This window comes from Macaca thibetana, chromosome 2, assembly GCF_024542745.1.
Source record: "Macaca thibetana thibetana isolate TM-01 chromosome 2, ASM2454274v1, whole genome shotgun sequence".
In the NCBI taxonomy this organism is placed as follows: domain Eukaryota; kingdom Metazoa; phylum Chordata; class Mammalia; order Primates; family Cercopithecidae; genus Macaca; species Macaca thibetana.
The window spans coordinates 149,940,486-149,964,317 of record NC_065579.1 but is presented as its reverse complement, the minus strand read 5'-3'; the positions used below and the strand labels follow the sequence as shown (position 1 = coordinate 149,964,317).

Genomic DNA, 23,832 nt, shown 5'->3' with positions numbered 1-23,832 from the left:
TTTCTATTATTGGAAATCCTCAATAAACTCACCTGAGTTACATCAAGACAAAATCCACTTTCCATTTGACTCATCAGAAACATCTTCACTGTACCCCATGAATCTACATGGAGCTGCTATTTGTGCCTGTAGGACGGAAGGTGGCATTGGCAGAATTAAAATGCCATCCCGCATAGTGGACACTTAGCAATTATAAGTTTACCTTTAATTGAAACTCAGAGTGATAGACTGGCACTCTTTTACTGCCCTACTTTGAGAACACTTTGACCTACTTAGAGGTAAACGTTTTTGGAAATGGATAAAACCTGGAGTGGTTTGTTTTTAGCAACTCCAGCTGCAGCCATCTTTCACTTTGATAAATAGCTCATCTGCCCCTGAGCTCAGGCCAGCTCAGGCGGCTGCTCAGTACAGATATCCAGGAACCTGTCCTTGTTGCCAGTAGCTCTTCCTTTCTGTCCTCACAGAAGAGGAATGTTGGCCATTCTGGGGAGATATCTGTGTCCTCTGTGTAATCCCACAGTCTTCATCAGTATGTCCTGAACCACCCCTCTACCTTGAACCTGGTTCAGACCAGAGAGTGATCAGTAGTACTTCCTGGGGAAACAAAAAAAAGAGGGTGGCTGCAGGCTGAGCTGGGGCCTCTCTTGAGGATAAGTGAGACAGCTAGAAAGAGGCAAACAGGTGTCAGGTGGGCAAGTGCAGATGAGCACATTTAAAGGCCAGTAGGTAAAGACATATGGGCCAAGCTTAGTAATGGTTCAGTCATTAGAGTCCAGGAGCTGTCACCAAGTGGATGATGGTACGCATGGGGCCAGCAGTGGTGCAGTGGTTAGACCACATTAAACAGAGATAAAAAGAAGAGATTACTATGCGTGATTCTGGCAAGCACACTTTTTCTGTACACATTACTGTTAAAATAACACGTATTACCTGGGAATAGTTACCCACATAGATATTATACACTTTTGAAAAAAAAATATTTGGGCTGGACACAGTGGCTCATGCCTGTAGTCTCAGCACTTTGGGAGGCTAAGGTAGGATGATTGCTTGAGGCCAAGAGTTCAAGACCAGCCTGGGCAATGTAGTGAGACCCCATCTCTATAAAACAAAAAAATTAGGCAGGTGTGGTGGTGCATGCCTGTAGTCCCAGCTACTTGAGAGACTGAGGTGGGACCCCATGATTTTGAGGATACAGTGAGCTATGATTATACCACTTCACTTCAGCCTGGATGACAGAGCAAGACTCTGCCTCCAAAACAAAACAAAACAAAACATATTTGGAGTTTAAAATATTTGTAGTTCAAATTAAATATAGAAGCAATGTACACATTATACCTTCTCTAATTGAAGTGTTTCTGGTTACTGATGACTATTGTCTCAATTCCTCTTTTTCACATAAAGAAGAAACACCTACCTTATGTCCAGTACTGCTCTGTTTCCATTTCTTTTTTCTGCCACAGCAAATTAAACCAACTTCTGCTAGAATTCACCCTGTTCTTCTTTGTCTTTTCTCAGGGAACAGACCTTATTTAATTTACATTTTCTTTATAAACTCCCAGATATAGGTTAGCTTGGTGACTTGCAAACAGTAAATGTTCTAAGACCAATTATTTGTTGAATAAATGATTAGTACTTAGAAAGCATCTTAGATGTTTAGGCCACAGCCACAAATGGAGGCCAGGGCTTGGTAATTTGGGAACATTGATTAGCCATCCTGGTATCAGCAGTCAGGCAGTTCATAGATCAGAAATCTACACAGGGAAGATAAGAATTAAGGAACCTGCAGTTAGCAACCAGGGAGCATGGCAGGCAGTGGAAGAATGGGTCAAGGGACTGATGGTCAGAGTCTGAGAAAGTAAAACCATTTGGGTCCAAGTGTTTCCTAAACTCTACAATGCAGGAACTCATCCACAGTGTGAGTGGCCTTGGGCCCCAAAGTCAGTGGTTCTCAGCCATGACTTCACATTGAAATCCTCTGCAGAGCCTTTTAAGACCCATAGATTGGCCGGGCATGGTGACGTTTGCCTGTAGTCCCAGGTACTTGGGAGGCTGAGGCAGGAGAATCACTTGAACCTGGAAGGCGGAGATTGCAGTGAGCCAAGATGTGCCCCTGAACTCCAGCCTGGGTGACAGAGTGAGATTCCATCTAAAAAAAAAAAAAAAAAAAAAAAAAACCTTATAGAATCCAAACCTTGGGGTGAGTGCTACAGGTGAGAATCACCCCTGTGGGGAAAGGAGGGCAAGGGAATGGTTGCAGTGGAGTTAAGGAGATCAAGGCCTGGCCTCTGCACTCACCAGGAACCATGTTCACGGCTCACTGAGCCTATGTTCCATAAAAGGTCTCAGTACTTGTCACAGTAAGAAGGATCTTACATGAATCTCTAGGCCTGAATTGGGGCGTAGTTGCTATTCCTTCTGTTTCTGTCCTGAGCGCTAAGAAATGTGGGGAAATGATTGTGATTTAGTAAAATTCTGTTCCTGACCATCTGAAGAGAATAACCCTAAAGGAAAAAAAAAGATGGACATATGTCTGTTGGTGGAAGAGACAGGTGCCTGAGGTCTTGGTCCAGTGTTACTGAAGGCTGTGGTTAATGTGGAGGGAGAGGCAGTCACACTGGTGCCTGAGGTCAGGCCCGGCATTGTGGTACACCTGGCCCACTACATCTGCAGGCTGATACCAGGAATTCTTTGGGGTTCACTGTTGTTGGAAATGAGGGTGGGACATAAAGTTGTCACATAGGTAGGCAGACAGCTTTATTCATGTAAAATGGACTTAGGCTGCAGGTATCACCGAAGACAAAGTCTGCCAAAAATATAAATGAGACTCAGTCACCTAGTTGAAAAGTAAGACTACTTTAGAGATATTGCTTATAGCTTAGGAGTTTTTAGCCTGAACTTTGGGAGTGGGTGAGTAGGTATGTGAAAACCCTGAAATAATAGACATTCAACTGGCTTACACAAAAAGGAATGTATAAGCGAGGGGCGGGCACAAGTAAAGTCTAGGAATAAAGCTTTAGGAAGAAGCCTCTCTAGCTACTCAAATGATACCATGAGAAACCGACCTCTCTTTTCTTCTCTCTCATCTTTTTCCTGTGTTGGCTTCATTCTCAGAGAGCTTCTTCCCACATTGTTATAGCAAAATACCCCCAGCTGCTTTAGGCTAACATTCCATCAACTTAGAAATCTTGTAGAAAGAGATTGCTGTTTTCTCAGATGTTCTTGCTAAGATCTCAAGGTTTATGCTCATTGCATAAACTCGAGTCATGTGCTAAATCTGAACCAATCCCTGTGTCTGCCTGGTCACACCCAGGTCATGGGCTTATCTTTGGAGTAGAGGGTGGACAAGGGGAAGATGTCAGCCACACCCAGAAACGTGGCCTGAGAAGGGAGGAGGGCTGGTTCCTCAAAGACAAGTCAAGGTGCTGTTACAAAAAGAAGAAGGCACAGATGCCAAATAGGCAAGGAAAATATCCAATTCTCGAGTAGGTCTCCGTGTGTTTCTGTACCAACAACATCGGCCTCACCTGGGAACTTGTAGCAATGCAAATTCTCAGGCCCCACCCCAGACCTACTAAATCAGCAACTCTGGGAGTGGAGCCTAATAATCTGTGTTTTAGCATACCCTCCAGGTGATTCTGATGTATACTCGAGTTTGAGAACCACCATACTGCACCAGTGGTTTTCAAACTATGCTGCATATTACAAACACCTGGGGAACTTTTAAAATCCTTGTGCCCAGTTGCACCCAAAGTCAATTGATCTAAATCTCAGGGGGTGTGTGGGGGTGGGGGAGGGGAGACTCAGGCAGCAATGATCTCAAACTTGGTTCCACCCCAGAGCCTAAAAAATACCAATGCCTCATATTTTTAAATGCTTCCCTTCTGATTCTTATCAGCACCAATGTTTTAAAATTATATCCTCCACCATCCCTTCTAAATTGTTTTGAGAATATTAACTTAAAACAGCTGGATAAAGGCTAGAAGATCTAGGCCTCTATTAAACCCCTCAACTAATAAACTTAATCACATATCTGATGTGGATTCACTTTTCTCTCACATTCGTGATGAGTCTGTCCTAGTAGCTAGCTTCAGAAGGACTGAAATTGTTTTAGTTCACCAACGTAGATCCAGTACCTAGAACAGAGCCTGACACAGAGTAGGCACTCAGTAAGTATTTGATGAATTAACGGGTAGGTCCACAAACAGTTAGTGTCCCCATGTTGTTCAAGATTTCCTTGATGGCCAGGTATGGTGGCTCACACCTGTAATCCCAGCACTTTGGGAGGCCAAGGTGGGGCGGATCGCTTGAACCCAGGAGTTCAAGACCAGCCCAGGGAACATGGCAAAACCCCGTCTCTATTAAAAAGAAAAAAGAAAAAGAAAGAAAGGAAAGGAAAGGATTTTCTTATTAGGTTGTAGACATTGGCTAGTCTCATTCTGGAAGGCAAGTGAGGATGGCAATGGGACTCTTGGGTTATTGGTTATTGCTGTCTAACCCCAGAATGAATCTCCAGGATGGCCAAAAACGTATTGACCTTGCCAACTTAAGAAAGGAGGAGGTTCCTAATGGTTTTATGCCTTTGAGAGTAGGATGAATTCCTGGGTTATAAGAATTAGTAGAGGCTGGGTACGATGACTCACATCTGTAATCCCCAAAATTAGATGCGCGTGGTGGCGCACATCTGTATTCCCAGCTACTCCGGAGGCTGAGGCAGAATTGCTTGAACCCGGGAGGCAGAGGTTGCAGTGAGCCGAGATCGTGCCACTGCACTCTAGCCTGGGTGACAGTGAGACTCTGCTCAAAAAAAAAAAAAAAAAGTATCAGTGGAAACATGCCCAATGGATCCATTTTGCCTATAGTGGACTACTTTACGGTCTGCTGGTATTTGATTTCTAAAGTAAGAGTTGGGTCTTCCTCAAACATGTAACTCAAGCCAGTTTCTGCAAGATGGTATGTCATTAGTCTCTTGCAAAGAATTGTGACAAAAAAGTGATCCAGTGTTATCTGAACACAAAAACCAAGAGGGAATATTGCAGTAAAAAACAAACTGGTTATTCCCCATGAAATTTTGAAGCATCTTTGAATTCCCATCATAGTGCCCCCAAAGTGTAAAAAGAGATGGATTGGGTGGGTAAACCAAACATTGAGCCTTAGACCATAGCAACCATACTATGGATCACAAGCAAATAAAGTTATTTTTTACAGACATTTTTGGTCTGGGCTTGCAAGAAAAACAAAATATGTACTGTCTTTGGTGACATGGAAGAGAGAACTAAATAATAGTGCCGGTTGCTGTGGGTCGGAACTGGAACCCAGGATAACTATGTGAGGATTAAGGATCCTGCAGTAATTCAGCCTGGCAAAATGAGACTGACCAATTATCAGGATGGTCAGTGAATCAGGAATCTTGGGTGCAGACAGCATGAGCAATTTTTTTTTTTTTTTTTTTTTTTGAGACAGAGTCACTCTGTTGCCCAGGCTGGAGTGCAGTGGTGCGATCTCGGCTCACTGCAACCTCCGCCTTCCGGGTTCAAGCAATTCTCCTGCCTCAGCCCCCAACGTAACTGGGATTATAGACATGCACCACTATGCCCAGGTAATTTTTCTATTTTTAATAGAGATAAGGTTTCACCATGTTGGCCAGGCTAGTCTTGAACTCCTGACCTCAGGCAATCTGCCCACCTTGGCCTCCCAAAGTGCTGGGATTACAAGCGTGAGCCACTGTGCCCAGCCAACATGACCAATTTGAACTGTAATTTCTCTGTTTTTGTATATGTTAGAAAGAGCACCAGAGATTCATTTCCTGCTTGACAGTGACATTCTTATGTAAACCTTGCCAAGAGAAACCATCAAGGAGATGGCAGTAGTAGAAATAGAGGGTAGATTTTTGACTTTATGTTCTACTGTTCCAAAGGGGCGAAGCTTTTTAGAGTTCCTCTTTAGAATTAAACCATTAAAGCCTCATCGTAGTTTATTAATTCAGTTTCTTCAAAGGTAAAACAGGAAACTACTTTACAAGGTTTTTTAAATGAGATAATATATGGAGAACATGGAGGAAACTGCTTAGCATATAAATGCTCAATAAATGTAAGCTATTGTTACTCATTAGATCATGCTTTGATCATTTACTGGTATCCCAACCATGTGGCAGATGCCTTGGCACATATTTTTTTTTGGGGGGGTGTAAGCTGGGGGGGATGGTGTCTCACTCTGTTGCCCAGCCTGGAGTGTAGCAGCACAATCATGAATCACTGCGGGCTTGACATCCCCAGGCTCAAGTGATCCTTCCACCTCAGCCTCCCAAGTAACTGGGACCACAGGCATGGTCCACCAAGACCCGCTCATTTATGTATTTATTCATTTATTTTTATTATTTGTAGAGACAGGGCCTCCCTGCATTGTTCAGGCTGGTCTCGAACTCCTGGGCTCAAGTGATCTGCCTTGGCCTCTCAAAGTGCTGGGATTACAGGCATGAGCACCCATGCCTGGCTGTCACATAGATAAATAAAGCACAAATCTAAGCATGGTTCCAACTGGGAAAGGAAGCCCCAAATCCTGGTAACTTTTAAAAGCCTTGTCCCATGAGTGTGTTTCTTCCAGGAAGGCATTGGTTACCTGGGTGATCAAGCTTCTGTTTTTCATTCCTCCCACAAACTTCCCTTTTTCCTGATGAATAGGCCCTCTTTATGAGTGTTGTGTGTTTCCAGCAGGCCCTTTGCCCTAAAGCTGGACACAAAGCAATGGGAGAGACATCCTGTGAGTAATACAGTGGTTCGTGGAAAGGCCCCACTGGTGTAGCCCAAGTGGACTTCAAGGGGGTTGTGGAAAGCAAGCTTGACCTTGAAACATGAAAAAGCTCTAAAAGACAGGGATAGGGATATAAGTAAAGGAATGACAGGTCTACTGGGCATATTGGGCAGGGGGGATGGTGAATGGCAGTCTTGCGCCATAAGTAAGATGTTTGAAGTTTTTCTGTAGGTATTAATTCACCTGGAAATATTAAACTTCACTTCTGTAACAGGATGTTAGCCACACCCAGAAACATGGCCTGAGAAGGGAGGAGGACTGGTTCCTCAAAGACAAGTCAAGGTGCTGTTACAAAAAGAAAAGGAGACAGATGCCAAATAGGCAAGGAAAAAGTCTGAATCTCAAGTAGGTCTCAGTGTGGTCCTGTACCAACAACATCAGCATCATCTGGGAACTTGTAGCAGTGCAAATTCTCGGGCCCCACCTCCTACCTACTAAATCAGCAACTCTGGGAGATATCCATAGATATTTTTAAATTCTACCATCGGCTGCATGTGGTGGCTAATCCTAATGCTTTGGGAGGCTAAGGCAGGAGGATCACTTGAGCCCAGGAGTTCAAGACTAACTGGGGCAACATAGCAAGACCCTATCACTATTAAAAAAAACTTTTAAAAAGAAAATCTACAACCGTGGAAAATAGGAATTCTTTTACATTTTTTTTTTAATGGGGAAACTGAAGATAAAAGGTGAAGTGACTTGCCTAAGGTCAAACAGCTAGCAGGTGGCAAAACTGAGCTTTGAAGGTTGGTTGTATGATTCCAAACCCAGTGTTTTCACGTCATTACAGTTGGAGAGCTGATCAAGATGAGGCACTGTTATCATTGTTAGTAATCAGCATTACATGGAAGGAAAGAAAGGGTTGGGGACGGTGTTTTCAATACAGAGGAGGCTGTGGGGAGGGAACAGGTGAGGCTGCGAGGAAGAAAAGGGCATCCCTGAGTCTTGGACATTCTAAGTCTGCCTCTCTCTCTCACCTCTTTGGCCCCATCTAGTTATTTTTTTTAAGCCAACGCTCATTGTGGTGGCCTTTGAGGGGAGGAAGTTGCACATAAGGAGTACCTACCTGTTTGGTGCCAAGGGCTCAAACTCCACCCATTTGCCCCGTGCCCACAGCGCTGGTGCCACTGACAGCGTTGCATAAGGCTCTGGCCGCTGCTGGCCAGGTCTCCTGCGCACAGCTGGACCTTGGAACTCCGCCCCTTAGGCCCTCCCTCCCCGCCGGGCCCCTCCCCGCTTCCCAAGGTGGCAGTGGCTCCCAGTAAGTCAGAGCTGCGGCCGGCCGCGGTGCGGGGAGAGCACAGCGGGGAGGGCGGGAGCGAGGGCGGGAGCCGGCTCTCGGGCGGCGGCGCTGAAGTTTCCTTCCCGCCGCGCTCTCACCCCGGGCTGGCGCCCGGTGCCATGCGGGAGCGCTGGGGCGGCGGGGCAACATGAAGGGCGGCGACAGGGCTTACACCCGAGGTCCCTCTTTGGGGTGGCTCTTTGCTAAGTGCTGCTGTTGCTTCCCGTGCAGAGGTGAGTGGCTGTCGGTGGCCTTGGTGCCTTCCCTTAGCCAGACTGGTCGCGCTGAGCCCGAGGGAGGCTGGTAGGGAGGGAAGGGTTGGGGAGGCCTCTGGGGTAGGGGGATGGGGGTGGCGATCAGGAGGGCGGCGAAGGGAGAGTTTGCTGCGATCCGTTTCACAGTTCCCCAGACAGAACGCGCGCGCTGGCGCTTCTGACTTGGATGCGGAGCTGTTGTTTGGGAACTCAGTCACTTAGCAGCGACTTTGGATGTCAGGGCGCCAGCCTGCTGGGGAGTGGGATGCGGACGCGGGGGTAGGAAGGGGACGCAGAGCCGCGTGTGTCCCTATAGTGGCGGAGAAGTACCTCACTTATTGACACATGGATCTCAGCTGCGGGATTAACGCGTGACTCCTGGCTACAGGAATGTGTTTGACACCTGTGTCTACACCAGGAACTATTTTTGCCAAGTGACAATTTTCTCATAGGACTGGAGCACATTTTTTTTCTGCCTGGGTTTTCACAGGCCAGCGTGGATTTGCAGCTCTGGGCCAGAGCTTGGCTCATTAATTAACAACTCTCTCTGTGCCCAATTAGGACTGTATTTAATTATTCTGCTAATCTTAATGTTGTGGAAGAGACTTGGAGGAAGCACCCAATTTCCCCCAGAGCAGCTGGCGAGCAGGAGGGCGAGAAGGATCACAGAGGGAGGGTTCTCAATGGTGTGGCTTCTCCTGAAAAAGAAATCAGAACCTTCCCAAATAGGATAAGCAGATGCTCCTAAGGCTGTTCCTGTCACTTTAACACACGCTAGGAGAGTGGGGGAAGACTGTTTTTGTGTGGGTGGAAATGAGAATGTAGCCCCTACTTGACATTTGCCCTCTTAAAAAGTTTCACCTTTTGGGCCTCTGGCCTCCACCCCCATTTACAATACCCCACCCAGTCTCTCATCCCATCCGCTATGCAAAATCCTGATGGAACTTTCTGGCCGAGTTACTGGTGAATAAACTTCATCCAAGCCACCTTTCACCATCCTCTATGCCACAAACACACAACATAGCCCTGAGAAATTTTCTATCCTGAGCAGATTTAAGGTTACCAAAATTAATTAAATCTGAATGACTTTTCCTGCAAGTCATTAAGGTCATAATCTTAGCGTTAGATGGTCTCAATCTCTGCATTTAATTAGAATAGCCTGGAACTGTGTGGTTTTGAGCTCTAAAAACCAGAATTCAGATGAAGAAGGAATGTGAGGGGCCAGGGACCCTCTAAGTCTGATTCAGAAACATTCAAAACCAAGGCTGGGAATTGAGGGAAAGGGGGAATAAAGCACGGAGGAAGCAGGAAATGGCCAAGGGGAATCTGAGTGGGTGGGTTGGCTCCAAGGCTGCCCTGCTTTCCCCGCGAAGGGCTTCTCTGCAGGATTTCTTGGGAGTCCGTTTCCTGTCAGACAGAATGTGGGGGCTGGGGTGGTGCTTATCTGAAGCCCCCACAGCTGCCTCCTTGAGTCCAGATATGTGACAGTCCTGGCTGCCCTGCAGGGTAACTCTCTGGGGGTCTTGCTGGCCTTTGCTTTGTTGAGAAATTGCCTGACTTTCCCTCTTGCTGCGATGCAGGGGGAGGGGCTGGGGAGCTGGCTCCGGGGCCTGCTGGGTGCCTCCTGCCTGGGGCCTGTGAAGGCAGTGGCTGCTGGCTCCGTGGCTAGGAGAGGAGGCGTGCGAGTGGCTATCGTAGGAGCCGGAGCTGAAAAGGCCAGCGACCCTCAGATGAAGACTGAGGGAGTCAGAGGTCCAAGCAATGAGACCAGTTTGAAAGGAAAAAGAAGGGTGGCAAGGTGGGGGCCTGGGGCCTTCTCCTGCTTTACTCCTCAATCCCCTAGATTGTGAAGATGAAAAACGGGCTCATCAGAGGACGATGGTGGGAGAGGTGAGTTAGCCACTCTCCAAAGAAAACTCCAGCCTGTGGCTGGGCTGGGGGTCGTGTCTGAGGTGTTGGGCATGCCTGGGGCTCCTCAGGCTCACTCTAACCAAGAACAGTCTCCACTCAGCCTGTAGGCATCAATTTGAAAGCAGATTGAAAAGATAAGGTCTGTGCTGAGCCTGAGTGCATGGCCTAGAGCCCATAGACTCTTTGGGAAGAGGCTTGCCCAGTTGCAACACCCAGAAGAGCTGAGGGGAGAGTCTTGAGGCTGTCCCTCAAGTGGAGGGTGTGCACTGCAAGGTACTGACTGCCTCGCCTTTCAGTTGAACCAGTTCCTCTGGTCTTAGGGAAAATACAATGGAAAGGCAGCCTCCCCACTCCACCTTTTAGATAAAGGCCGCGGGTTGTTTGGTCTCCATGCCTTCTCTCTCAGGGAGAACTCGGCTGTCTCCTGCGGCTTGAGTAGCTTTACTCTGAAGCAATGACTCAGAGCCCACTGCTGTGGTTCCCAAGGCAAGGGGCCTTGACCGTCTGGCTTCTAGTCATGCAGGATTTAAAGGATACCTCCTTCTAAAGTCTGAGGAGAAGGACAAAAGTAAAAGAACCAAGAGGAAGTGGAATGTTTTGGCTATTTTTGACTTGAAGCTAAGTGAGCTACACTGGAATTTCTCTGGTGAATCCTGAGTGGTTGTAATTGTCATCACTAGGGTCAGAGTCAAGGATTTAGATAAAGTACCTATGTGGTCTTTAAATATCACATTTGAGGAAAATATGGATAAATTTCACTGAACTTATCTTTTGATTTGGAAGAGTATGGAAAGCTACTGTCTTGTGTTTTTCCCTCCACCCCCACACTCCACTTTTTTTTTTTGAAACAGGGTCTCACTCTATTGCCCAGGTTGGAGTGCAGTGGTTTGATCATGGTTCACTGCAACCTGGATCTCCTGGGCTCCCACCTCAGCCTCCCAAGTGGCTAGGACCATAGGTGCATGCCACTACCCCAGGCTAATATTTTTATTTTTTAGAGACAAGGTCTCACTATTGTTGCCCAGGCTGGTCTCAAACTTCTGGGCTCAAGTGATCCTACTGCCTCAGCCTCCCAAAATGCTGGGATTACAGGCGTGAACCACTGCACTTAGCCTTTTTGGTTCTATTGAGTATGAGTATAGAAAGCAGGTTTGATGAAAGATGATTTTTCTTCCCTACCTTGAAACTGGTGTTGAGAGGCAGGAAAACTGAAAACCAAGGATAGAAAGAAAATAGATATCAGGTGAGAAGGAAGAAAGAAGGCAAATGCATTTATAACTGCCTTTTTGAAGGTGAAAAACAACCAAAAGTGAGATAATTGCATGCATGTGTCTAAGGGGTGATAAATCATTGATGTCACACTCTGTGGGGAGTTAGTTTTGGGATAGCTTTGACTAGCTAGACTGTCCTTCAAGCCCGAAAAAGTGGGTCAGTTCAGAAGAGATTTCAAATCACCTGGAAATTGCTAAGCTATGTATTGCACTGGAATTTGTGATCAAGGAGCCCAGAGATTTTTCTGACCTTTCTAGGTAGAAGCCAGTTTTAGAGACTTAATTTTGTTTTTGAGATGGAGTCTCGCTCTGTCGCTCAGGCTGGAGTGCCGTGGGGCAATCTTGGCTCACTACAACCTCCACCTCCCAGGTTTAAGCAATTCTCATGTGTCAGCTTCCTGAATAGCTGGGACTACAAGTGTGCACCACCACGCCCAGCTAATTTTTTGTATTTTCAGTAGAGACGGGGTTTCACCATGTTGTCTAGGCTGGTCTTGAACTCCTGACCTCAAGTGATCCACTCCCCTTGGCCTCCCAAAGTGCTGGGATTACAGGCGTGAGCCACCATGCCCAACCAAGACACTTAAGTTTCTAGTCAACTTTCGTTAACTTTAGGTATGTGGACACAAGTCCCGTTTTGAAAGCTTTTCCTGATTGCCACCCTCCTTTGCTGCTCCACAGTGTGCATGGGATTTATTTATACTTGTTTATTGCTGTATCAGTGTCCTTGCGTCCCAAGTCCACTTGCCATTGTGTCTTCAGATTTAGACTGAGATAGTCCAGCCGTCTGAACATCTCAGAGGTAAAGAGAGGAAGGAGGTGGGACTTACCCAAGCTGAATCACTTCACTGGGGCGGTGCAGGGATCGGTTTCTATGATTCTTTCTTTATGTGGGTAGTCCTTCCTCCTTGACTCTGATGTCATGGGCTATGGGTAAGTGTTGTGGGGATTCATAGGTCATCCAAAGGCATTTTTATCTATAACTTTCTCTTATCCTACTTTGTTCCAGAAGTCTCAACCAGAAACCTTATGACTTGATGTAAATGTCTCTTCCTTGGCCCTTAAATTAATATAGCCCATTTTATAAATGGAGTTTAATATGTGAAACCATGACACCAAGTTCCTTTAGAAAGGTGTTGGTAACCGCAAAAAGGAACCATTATGACATTCACTGTTGTGGACTTTAATTCACCATCCACTGTAATCCCAGCACTTTGGGAGGCCAAGGCAGGAGGATTAAGTGAGCCCAGGAGATCAACACCAGCCTGAGCAACATAGGGAGACCCCATCTCTACAAAAAATTAAAATATTAGCTGGGTGTAGTGACATGTACCTGTAGTCCCAGCTACTCGGGAGGTTGAGGTGGGAGGATCGGTTGAGCCCAGGAATTCAAGTTTGCAGTGAACTATGATAGCACCACTGCACTCAGCCTGGGTGACAGAGTGAGACCCTATCTCCAAAAAAGGAACAAAAATAAAAATTCATCATCCAGGGGATAAAATCCTTAGGGCCTTGATGTGTATCCTTTTATTTCATCTTCTAGGAAGTGCCTTTACCATGATGAAAACTGAATTGATTATTTAGCATGTACAGTGCTAAAGGGGATTGGTTAGTAGCCACAGGGGATTGGTTCCAGGAACCCCTGCGGGTACCAAACTCTGAGGATGCTCAAGTCCCATAGTTGGCCTTGTTGAACCTTCAGATACAAAAAGTCAAAGATCCCTGTGCCCGTGGGTTTTGCACCCCACAAATACAGTATTTTTTTTTATCAGTTTGGTGAATCTGAGGATGTAGAACCTGTGGATACAGAGGGCCTACTGTATGCTTTTGCGATATGTCTCATGGTTTTCTTTGCCTCCCAGGAATGTACTCTATTTCTATTTTTCCTTCTTTCTTTCTTTCTTTTTAAATTAAATATATCAGCAGAATCAACCAGGGATATATTCAACATGGGAAGAAGTAGCACACATATTTACTGTCTTCAACCCGAATCCTATGCTTCTCTTAGTATCTGGATAACACTACTGACTGCCAGTCAAACCACAGCCTGGTAGAAATGGGGGTGTATGAAGGTGGTGAGGTGGAGATTCGAAACTGAAGTTGAATATCCCTCCTGTGGTACAGCTGCATGCCCACCAATCACTGATAATCCTGTAGGCAATGGTTCCCTAGGGTATAGGTTCGTAAGTCCTACCTTGGGATAAAAAGATACAAATTATGACTCTGTATCTGTTTTTTTAATGCAAAATAACTTTAAAAATAAAAATTAAAAAGCAAGTTGAATGTTGGGGTCTTGACTCTTGAGCCTGTACAGCACTGGGCATACCTTCTGGAGTGGTGTTGTAGACATTCTCTTTTGTGGTATTCCTTTTAAGAATCTTCACACTGTTCTCTTCCACCCTAAAAACATTGCCCATCTTTTTGCACTTGATCTTAGCCAAAAGGCCAAGAAGCAATTGCCCATTTTTTTGAAGTGCTGTTCGTCTTTCAGTGAGTAGCACATCCTGCCCCTTCAGACCTAACCCCAGGCTTTTCCTGAAGGAGGACTCTGGAAAAGGTTGAGGTCTGAAACCTGAGGGTGTCTTCTCAAGCAGAAGGGACTAAATCATGGAAAGCTAGAGCCAGAAGGAACACCAGGAATCATTTAATTCCACCTACTCCTTTTATACAGGAGAAAATGGGGATCCAGACTTTTAGTAGCAGGATCAGAACTAGCATCCTTTTCTGATACTTTTTCCTCAACTCTTTCATTCCTGGGCATGTGGCTTGTCTTCCTATGAACAGAGGCAGGACTGACCCAACTGAGAAGGGTAGAGATAGTACCTAAACTGTAAATGGGGTGTTGACTATGGAATGATCTGTTGTTCTTGGGGGTGACTGCACTGCCTGGAGCCATTTGGAATTAAATGTAGCTGCTTTCAGATGTGGTCTGCTTTCAAGGGACTCTTCTGTCCCAAAACTGAAGACGGCAGAGACCACCATCACATCTCTGTCTCCCGGAGCAGCTTATACACGTTTTCTTAGTTAATATCTGTTCATGTTTTTCTCTCTGGTTCAACTTAATTCAGGTCCCTTTTCCCCGATGTTTTTTGTCCTTTTTCTTTCCTTTTCTTTTTTTGAGACAAGGCCTCACTGTGTTGCCCAAGCCGGTCTCGATCTCCTAGACACAAGCAATCCTCTCGCCTCTGCCTCCAAAAGTGCTGGGATTACAGGTGTGAGCCACCATGCCCAGCCATTGTCCCTGTTCTTGAAGCTTACCCTTTCACAGTCATTGCATCTTTGAACATCACTCTTTATGTGACACAGTGTTTTAATTTATTTGACAAATGTTTATGCTGACTGCATGCCAGCCCTGAGCTAGGTGCTTGGGAGAGTGGACAAGAAGGAATCATAATGACGTTTCCTCCATTGAGCTGTGAAGATTGGTTAAGACAATGTAAGTAAAGGGCCTAGCATAATGCCAGGCATATAAAGTGCTCTAAAAAAGATTAACTATTAACCATAGCAGTAATTGTAATACTAGACATAGACCCCATCCTCAGGGGACTCCCAGCTAAATATCTGTGGGTCCACTAGGTGCTAACACTGTAAATGTAAGTTCCAAAGCAATTTAATGGCCCTGACTCAAACCACTGTCAACAGTGCCTCAGTGCTGTGGAGCTGTCACTGTGGGGAAGAAAACTTGTGATCTAGATGTGTGGTGGGAATTTCCTTTTTAAAAAACTTAAACCAATAAAAAACCACATAACACTTCCACTGTTGTAATTTCTTTGTGTTACATAAAAGAAGATTCAACAGAAGATACTGGCAAGAGGCTGGGCACAGTGGCTCACGCCTGTAAGCGCAGCACTTTGGGATGCCGAGGCAGGCAGATCACCTGAGGTTGGGAGTTCAAGACCAGCCTGGCCAACATAGTGAAACCCCGTCTCTACTAAAAATACAAAAATTACCTGGGTGTGGTGGTGCACATCTATAATCCCAGCTAATCGGGAGGCTGAGGCAGGAGAGTTGCTTGAACCCAGGATGCAGAGGTTGCAGTGAGCCGAGATAGCGCCACTGCACTCCAGCCTGGGTGACAGAGCAAGACTCTGTCTCAAAGGAAAAAAAAGAAAAAAAGAAAAAATACTGGCAAGAAGCCTACATATCCCTAAGTTATCCTTCTCTTAGGGGCAACACAAGGTACAAGAACTGGAGAAGAGCAACCTAATTTTTGAAGTTTGGATCCTGAGAACCTACATTATACCCAAAAAAAAAAAAAAAAAAAAATAGCTAATTGCTTTTTCTTGCCTGTGCCTTGGCTTTGGCTAGCAGTATCATTGGAAACGTTTTTCTCTTCTTTTCGCCGGTATTTATTGCACATCTTTTATGTTTGAGGCTTTGTTGGTTCTTCTTCAGACTGTTTTTGCCCAGAAAAAAGTCATAACCGGCTGCCCTCAGGCCATTATTCCAGCCCCCGTGGTGCTGGATGTTTCGCTGAGGCTCGGCCAGTACCTTCCCCCTCCCTTGTCGGTGAGGCCCACGGGTGGTTTGCCTCCCTGCCTGCTGTAATCAGTGACTAATAGAGCATATCTTTTGCTCTTGGCAGAACTATGTTGTTACAATTCCTGGAAGGAGGGGAGCCCTGGTTACACCTGTGAGGCAGCCAGGAGGCTGCCAGGCGGCTTTTGCCAAGTGAAAGAGCAAAGATCAGAGTTAGGAAAACAGGTTGTTCCACATTCTTGCCTTTCTGGTGACCACAGTGAGGAAACTGTCAAATTGAAGGGAAGGGAAGGGAAACCCCTTCTGCTGCTAGGTCAAAGCAGTACCTCCTAAAATGTTTCTGTTTCCAGGTATCTGCTCTTACCGGCGCAGGATTAGTTGTGGGCTTGTATCTCTTCTTTTACAGCATCTGGTGTGTCATCAGCTGTCAGGATATTCTCAGTTTCTGCTCTCTCTCCATGAGAATCTTCATACTGCTCCTGGGGGGAAAGGGATGGTATCTGCTCCCATTCAAAGGGGAAACCAAGCCTTGTTTAAAAGAATTGCAAACTCTTTGCCACAGATTTTTTATCTCAGTTTCGTATCTGTGCAGCGCTCCTTCTCTTCTTTGTCTGCCTACTCACAGAATGGCTTAGAGCAGAAGTTCTCAAAGTGTGGTCACCTGGAAACATGTTACAAATGCAGATTCCCAGGCACCATCAACCAACACCCCTGCCCTGCCCCGCCCCACCCCACCCTGCCCCACAACTCAGGGGTGGGCTGTAGCAGTCTGTGTTTTAATAAGCACTCCAGGTGGTTGTGGTGCACGCTCAAATTTGAGGACTACTGACTTAGTGCTGCTGACTCGGAGGGAAAAGGTAGATTTCCTCTGTCTTGTATTTTTCTTTTTGATTTGTTCTTTTCTCTGTCCTCCCTCCACCCTCCCCTAACCTTCTGCCTCCTCTCCCCAGCTCCAGCAAAAGCATTCCATAACAGAAGGCTCCCTGAGTCCCTGGGGAATTCTTCGTTTGAGACGTTGTAGAGGACTGTTTGCTATTTGCTTTCACAGGGGTGGCGGGGAGTAGGAATTAGGAATCAGGAATTGTCTATGTCTTCCATGAGCTTAACAGCCCAAAGATCCAGTAAGGGAGGTTGTTGCATCTTTCTTCTCACTTAAGATTACTTTGCTTTTATTTTATTTTCCTCATTACCTTCTCCTGCCACATTTCCCTGCCAGACGAGGTCTTGCCACGTTGCCCAGGCTGGTCTCTGATTCCTGGGTTCAAATAATCCTCCTGCCTCAGCCCTCCAAAATGTTGGCATTACAGGTGAGCCACCACACCTGGCCTCCTCATTACTCTTAAAAATAACTATGCTCACTACAGAAAAAAATCAAAATAGGCAAACAAAAAGACCAAAATAGCATAATCCTAACCATCTAGAGACAACCGCTACCTAATCACTTACTATATTCTTTTCCGTATGTTTACCCCTTTTTACTTAAATGGGTTCATTTTTACATGCTGCTTTTATAACTTGCTTGCATTTAATCTTCTGAACATCTTTCCCTATGGATGCATTTCCAGGAATTTTTTTTTTTTTGGAGGCAGAGTCTCACTCTGTCGCCAGGCTGGAGTGCGGTGGCGAGATCTCGGCTCACTGCAACCTCCATCTCCTGGGTTCAAGCTATTCTTCTGCCTCAGCCTCCCAAGTAACTGGGACTACAGGCATGTGCCACCACGCCCAGCTGATTTTTGAATTTTTAGTAGAGACGGGATTTCACCATGTTGGCCAGGATGGTCTTGATTTCTTGACCTTGTGATTCGCCTGCCTCAGCCTCCCAAAGTGCTGGGATTACCAGCGTGAGCCACTGGTGCCCAGCCTTCCAGGATATTTTTGATGACTGTAAACATGTTTCATTGCAGACAAGACTTAAACCTGACAACTATTAGTATTAGTTTAATATAATGGTTAAGAGTTCGGTGGGCAGATCCTGGGACGAGTCCTGGGTTAAGAAATAGATCTTTCCAGGATCAGATTATATAAACAGACTAATTCTTGTCCTGGGACTGAAATATCTCCAGTCCCACTTCCCACCTTGCCTTTCTGCAGGACCTATGAATAAGCAGCCTTTATCTCTCCTCCCCCGGAGATCAGCAAGCACTGTGGCTGGAGCCTCAGGATTTACCCCTCCCCTCTTTTTCTCAGTTATGAGGTATTGGGAATATTCTCACCCCCTGGGACCTTCTTATTGCGCAGCTGATTTCATTGAGCAGGTCCAGGGATTTTTCTTTCCTTTTTTCTTTTTCTTTTTCTTTTCTTCTTTTCTTTCTTTCGTTCATTCGTTCGTTCGTTCGTTCTTTCTTCCTTTTTTTTTTTGACATATCATGGGAAGTAGTTCATTTTTAAATTATTGCAACTAGGAAAGAGAACCTTGTTTTTTTTTTCTGAGAAAAATCATACATAAAGGGGAAAATTTTGAAAATACAGATAATGAAGATAAAATTATATCACTTAGAGATAGCCAGTATTAACACAAAATACATTATTTTGATCTTTTTTTTCCATGTGTGTATTTTTTTTCTCAGAAATATGATACAGAAGTGTTACAAACTTTTTTCACATAGCATATTGGACAACTTCTACTACATTTTAATGAATGTATTCCGTGGTATACTGGAGCCAGCTCAGCTCAGATAGGAATTGTTAAATAGGATTTCCAGAGCAGATTAAACTATTAGTAGCTTGAGATCATCCGTGGTGGGAATATTTATACCACAGAAGTTACCAGACACCATGAATTGGGGCTTTTTGTTTTATTTAGAGAGCTGGGTTATTACCGTACCACTAGATACACATTTTATCATGTAAATGTGATTTCTTCTGATTGAAATAATCTCCCTATTTTAGGTTATTTCTGATTTTTGTTGTTATAAACACTAATGGCAATTATGGATGTCCTAGTACACATCCATAATTACTTCCTTAGGATACATTGCTTGAAATAGTTTCAGAATCAAAGGGTGTCTGAAATTACACGAACTTGTTACCAAGTACCCTCAGTTTCACACCCTTTGAAAGGAAGAGTGTACTATTTTTGTTTTAAGAGGATTTATGAGAAACATCCTCTGGTACCAAGAATTTCATGTCTCTCCTACTGTTTACTTCTGTTTACATTTTCTGAATGAATTCTTTTTATATAAGGAAATACCCTGGCTGAGAGTATAATAAGCGAATGCCTTTAATTCATAGGATATAGACTGATATGTAGGATGTAAAAAGTACCTTTTGTGGCATTCTGGAATGAAAGGCAATATATCGTGATGATTAAGAACTTGGAATCAGGTGCCAGAATGAATTTGAATCCCAGCTCTGCTGTAACTCTATGCAAGATACATAAGCTCAGATAGAACGATACTACAAATAGGATATCATTTCACTAATTATTAAAAAGTAGAAACAGGTGAAATTAGTTTTACTGTATTGCATTTAACCCAATAGCTCCCAAAGTTTTACCTCATATTTCACTTCAAAACAATAGCTCCATCTTAAAACAAACAACAGCAGCAACAACAACAAAAAAAACAGGCGCGGTAGCTCATGTCTGTAATCCCCGCACTTCGGGGAGCCAAGGCAGGTGGATCACCTGAGGTCAGGAGTTTGAGACCAGCCTGGCCAACATGGTGAAACCCCGTCTCTACTAAAAACAGAAAAATTAGCTGGGCATGGTGGCGGGCACCTGTAATCACAGCTACTTGGGAGGCTGAGGCAGGAGAATCGCTTGAACCCAAGAGGTGGAGGTTGCAGTGAGCCAAAATCGTGCCATTGCACTCCATCCTGGGGGGCAAGAGTAAAACTCCATCTTAAAAAAAAAAAAAAAAAAAATAACCAAACACACAATAGCTCCAAATATCATTTCAACATACAATCAATATAAAAATTGAGATGCTTTACATTATTTTTTTGTACCAAGCCTTTGAAATCTGGTGTGTAATTTAAATACACAGTACAGTTTCTTCAGTTTCTTCATCTGGAAGGTAGAGATGACCATGGAATCTCTTCACAGGGTTTTTGCAAGGCTTACGTGAGTTGATGTATGTAAATCACTTACACCTGGCCTGTAGTAAATCTAGGTAGGTGTTGGATTATTACTATCATTAATAAGTACATAGGGTCGGGCGCAGTGGCTCACACCTGTAATCCCAACACTTTGGGAGGCCAAGGTGGGCAGATCACTTGAGACCAGGAGTTCGAGACCAGCCTGGCCAACATGGTGAAACCCCATCTCTGCTAAAAATATAAAAATTAGCCAGGCATTGGTGGTGCATGCCTGTAGTTCCAGCTACTCAGGAGACTGAGGCATGAGAATCCTTGAACCCAGGAGGCGGAGGTTGCAGTGAGCCAAGTTTGTGCCATGGCACTCCAATCTAGGTGACAGAGTAAGACTCTGTCTCAAAAAACGAACAAAAACCAACAACAAACATAAGTACATAGTGTCTCTGTGGACCTGTGTCAACCGTCACATTCAGATGGTTTCATTAATTCCTTAAACAGGAAATTAGGCTGAGCACTTTTTGTGTTGATTCCCAAATATTTGAGTACTATGTGGCAGATATTAGGCTAGTGACATAGGAAACATATTTCTCTGCCCCGAGTTGGTCCCAAGTAGACCAATGTGGGAGCTACTCCATAAGCATGAAACAGTAATAGCAAAAAGGGGGAAAAAATAAAAGAAAAACCAGTTGGTAAAGACAATAAGGGAAACAGTGCTGCGAGGTCCTGCCAGATTGCTGGCTAAAATAATTACGCAGAAGCTGACGGGAGCATAGTGGCCTGGGGTGATCTGGGAGGACTCCCCAGGGAATGCAGGGTTCTCACTAAGCGCTAAAGAGCAGGAAGGGGTTTTTAAAGGGCCAAGGACATGGTGGGAGCAAAGCAGCAGGGATATTCAGGGAACCACAGAGGAAAACTTGGTTAGAGCTACTTTCCAAAGCTGCACTGTCCAATCCAGTAGCCACTGGCCATTTGTGGCTATTGAGGACCTGAAATGAGGCCAGTCCAAATTGAGATACGCCATATATGTAAATATTTAAAGCATCTCAATTTTTATATTCATTATATATTGAAATGATATTTGGAGCTATTGTTTTGAAATGAACTATGAGATGAAAAAACTTTTGGAGCTACTGGGTTAAATGTAATGCAATAAAACTAATTTCACCTGTTTGTTTCTTCTTTTTAATAATTAGTGAAATAATTCCATTCTATCTGTAGTAAATTTTACCTATCTCTGTAGAGAAGATAGTGAAATGTAGGACGGTCCTGCCCTTATGTTTGGGGGAACAGGGAGGGTGGAGTACTGGATCTAGTATGAGGGAAGACCCAGCTCTTTGGAAGGAATCTGGAGGGCCAAGGACCCCAGTGAATTGGAACTAACTCTCAGGTTCCTGGAACTGTATTTTGCCACCTGCTCCAGTTTGAGTCCACAGAAATCTGTCCCACAGTGGCCACTTGCTTCTGGTATTTACAAATGTCCAGAGGGATTCTGGGGGAGAACAGCTGCTCCTCTGGAGACCCAAGTCCATCTGAAATCACAGCTTGATTTCCAGAACTAGAAGAGAGAGGTCCAGCTGGTCTTGATGAAATCAAGGGCTACTCCAATGGCCTGGAATCTCCAAGCAAGGCCGGAAGACTTTCTTGAGACATCCCAAGGGGCTTCCCATAGCCAAGTGGAAGGTCAAGGTTGACCTGAAGCCAGACCTGGTTTGCCAGTGTGCTCTAATTTAATCCAGTCCTGTAAAGTCCTCCCAGAGATCCAGTGAGGTCAGTGGCTGCCAGAGTATTCTGGGGCCTTGCTGGAGGCCTCCTAACTCCTGGTCCCCTCAATAATCAGAAAGGAGACAAGGAACTGCTGTCATAATTTTATGGTGTAGAGGGGCGTCATAGATAGGTCCTTCCCTTTCTCTCTTTCTCTTCCCCTCATTACCCCCTCTGTCTCACTCACACACGTGTTTTGTTTTTTGGTTTTTTTTTTTTTGGTTGTTGTTTGTTTTTTGTTTGTTGTTGTCGTCGTTTGTTTTTGAGACTTGCTCTATCACCCAAGCTGGAGTGCAGTGGCTCAATCTCGGCTCACTGCAACCTCTGCATCCTGGGCTCAAGCCATCCTCCTACCTAAACCTCAAGAGTAGCTGGGACCACAGGAGCATGCCACCACGCCCAGCTAATTTCTTGTATTTAATAGAGACAGGGTCTTGCTATGTTGGCCAGGCTGGTCTGGAACAGCTGGGCTCAAGCGATCTGTCCACCTCAGCCTCCCACAGTGCTGGGATTACAGGTGTAGCCACCGCACCTGGCCTCACTCACACACATTTCTAAGTACTCTCAAGGAAAAGAACAGGATGCTCTGAGACTATCTGGGGGCAGGGGTGGGGTGGGGTGGGGGTTAGATTGGGCAGTTGGAACCCTGCCTGAGAAACTGACATAGCTACCAAGAGTCTTGTTACTACCCCTCTTCTGGCCCCCAAATGGGTATTATTAGCGTTCTCTACCAAGTTTAAAAAGTATTTCCAAAAGGTTTTGCTAACTACTATGGGAGAACATAAGGTAGGGAAGTAGAGTAAAAGCAGCATGAAGCTGGATAGCCTTATCGCGCTCACAATTTTAGTACCTTGCTTGAAGCTGACTTGCTTCAAGAGCTCTCCTGCCATTCTTTGGTCTATAAGAACCTCTGAGGAACCTGTACCCAAGTCACAAAGGATCACTGCCAGGGCCCTTACTTCCTGATTTACAACCTGAGTCTCATCATAATTATGTTGGCACTGGAATCCAGATTAAGAGAGCCAGAGTCCCATTCCCTGCAACCCACCTTGGCCTTTCCCATCTGTCTGTCTCTCATTTCTGTTCTGAGGCATTGCCATCCACAGCTGCTGCCTCCTGCAGCGATAAACTGTTATTCAGAGCGTGCTGGCAGGGTTCAGCTGAGTCTGCATGGCCCTCTTTGGGCAATGCTGTAGACCTGTTTCTGTAACATTTGGGACATCATACTCAGTGGCCTTTACAATCTTTTCCAATTCCCATTCCACAAAGGGATTTAAAAACGAGAGATAATCCTGTTTGTTTACTTGGGTTCTGCTTCAAAGCAGAAGACCTCAATAACCTTTTAAGGTTTTTACAGCCTTTCTAATTTTGAAGTTCCCATTTCTTTGGGCTTTGGTTTAGAAATTCTTCCCCTTTTCCCAATTTAACTTACAGCTTCACCACCAACTAGTGCTTCCATTTTAGAGTGTTAGCAGCCAACTCTACCAGAGTGTCTATGGATTCCACACACAGCTTGTTTCCCAGTGAATTCCCAGCGAGGTGGTCAAGTCTAAATTTAAACTATGACCCTTCTGCCAGCATATGCAAGCCGGGGCTGCAAGAGCAAAATCAGAAATGGATTGTTCTCAGGGAGATGTGTGTGTAGGAGTTAGAAGAGAAAGTGGGCAAGGCTTCCCAAAAGGTAGACCAGCCCCGGGGGAAGAAGAGCAGGAGTTCAGGTTGAGGATAAGTATAGTTATCCCAAGGGACTTGTTGGAGTTTACTGTAGCATGGCTGGGTCCCTTGGAGAAAGTCAGCCAAACTCTCCATCCTCTCAGTTTCCTCTCATTGTAACATACCAATGGCATAACTCACCTGAGTTTGTCATTACCATGGCTTCTTGCCAAGCCTTATGGCACAATTATGTGCTCAACTTTGTCTCTTTTTCCAAAGTCACAGATTCTTGGTTTATGAGATACAATCTGCACATTATGTTATATTGATTTCAGCTCTTGTTTGGTTGCCTGGCTCACATCTTTATGTGGGTTTTTCTGTA

At 45.0% G+C, this 23,832-nt stretch overlaps 1 protein-coding gene across 27 annotated transcripts in view; it reads left to right on the top strand.

The window, feature by feature from the left end:
- KALRN (kalirin RhoGEF kinase) overlaps positions 1-23,832 on the top strand; it is a 708,666-nt gene that overhangs the window by 558,172 nt on the left and 126,662 nt on the right. For 6 of the 27 annotated variants that reach the window (XM_050781561.1, XM_050781560.1, XM_050781556.1 and 3 more), the window contains exon 1: positions 8,055-8,319. The exons of 18 other annotated variants lie outside the window; for them this stretch is intronic. In XM_050781561.1, the coding sequence (XP_050637518.1) occupies positions 8,235-8,319 (85 nt within the window). In that variant the 5' untranslated portion in view covers positions 8,055-8,234. Of the gene's footprint in view, positions 1-8,054; positions 8,320-23,832 lie in introns of those variants that run through there. 3 more of the 27 variants (XM_050781553.1, XM_050781562.1, XM_050781554.1) reach the window with 2 other exon arrangements.